The 1,152-nt window shown below is 53.2% G+C and overlaps 1 protein-coding gene across 1 annotated transcript; it reads left to right on the forward strand.

The window, feature by feature from the left end:
• Positions 1 to 1,025, forward strand: CSUI_010094 (uncharacterized protein; the record flags this gene model as incomplete). The annotated part of the gene is made up of 2 exons (XM_068070199.1): positions 1 to 418; positions 586 to 1,025. Coding segments are annotated over 2 exons (576 nt in total), but the record flags the coding sequence as incomplete, so codon positions are not given.
• Positions 1,026 to 1,152: the final 127 nt, after the last annotated feature.

Consider the following 1,152-nt stretch of genomic DNA (forward strand, 5'->3'; position numbering starts at 1 on the left):
TTCGCTCTCTTCGTCTTCTTCCAACCGGATTGTGAAAGGGACTTTATCCTTTGGGTTCTCCGTTTTACTCTTCCTTTTCCCTTCTCCGTTTCCCAACTGTCCTTTGTTCCACGTTAAGGCCGGGAGTTCTTCTTCCGGTACTGCAGGGAGTTCCCTTGGCTTCGCCAGGGACTCATCCAACCATCCTGACCACCGCCGGTTCAGGTCCTTCCCCGCGTCCGCTTCTCTCCTGCCCCGTGCGGCTTGGCACACCACACCGTCTTCACTGAACTCGCAACGCATTTGTGTCCCTGTCAGGAAATCCATGCCTAGTATCACTTCCTGCTTTACGTCGGCTACGATTAATGGATGGTTCCCTTCCCAATTCAATACCTCCAGCTCGGGTTCCACTACTACGTGTGTTGCTTTCCCTGGCGCTCCCGTGACCCCTTCGAACTGGTACTCTTCTTCCAATTCGACTGCCTTTAAGCTTGTTCGCTGTACCACTTCCGGGTGTATGAAGCTTCTGACCGCGCCGCAATCTAGGAGGGCTTTCACCTCTTTCCCTTTTACCTTCGCCTTGAGTATCGGCGCTTGATGTTTCAGGGTTGGGAGTCGCGCTTTCTCGTCCCTGGTGTTCTCCGCCTGTTCCTGCCCTTCGCGAACGCTCCTCTCCCTTGCGTCCGGCTGCTTTTCTGCCCGCTTTTCGCTCCGTCTGTCCTTGTTCCTTCCTTGTTCAGCGTCGTGCTGTTCCCTGATTGTTAACTGTCTCTCTCGCACGTTTATCCCTTTTGTCCCAGCTGTTTCCTTCTGCAGGTTCTCTTTTCGCCTTCCCAGCGTCCCTTTCTTGTTCCGCCTTTTCTGGAACCCGCTCTGCACGCCTGGACGTTGCTGTTTCTCGCCCTGGTTTTGCGCCCGCCGGGTTGTCGCCGCTAACCTTATTCTTTTTCCTACCATACGCTTCCTCTTTTCCCTTCCGATAGGATGTTCGCTTCTTCCCTTCTTTCTTTCTTGTGTCCTTTTGTTTGCGCTTGTGTTCTCAGGCTTTTCCGCCACGACTTCTCGACCTAGGCTGTTGTCGGCGCGCGCTTGCTGCTGGGGGGCTTGTCCTTTGTCCTTCTGTTGTTTTCTCTTTCTTTTCCTTCCTATTCTCTTTGTTTTTCTTCTTTCTTC

Source organism: Cystoisospora suis (assembly GCF_002600585.1).
Source record: "Cystoisospora suis strain Wien I chromosome Unknown contig_6661, whole genome shotgun sequence".
NCBI classification, from domain to species: domain Eukaryota; phylum Apicomplexa; class Conoidasida; order Eucoccidiorida; family Sarcocystidae; genus Cystoisospora; species Cystoisospora suis.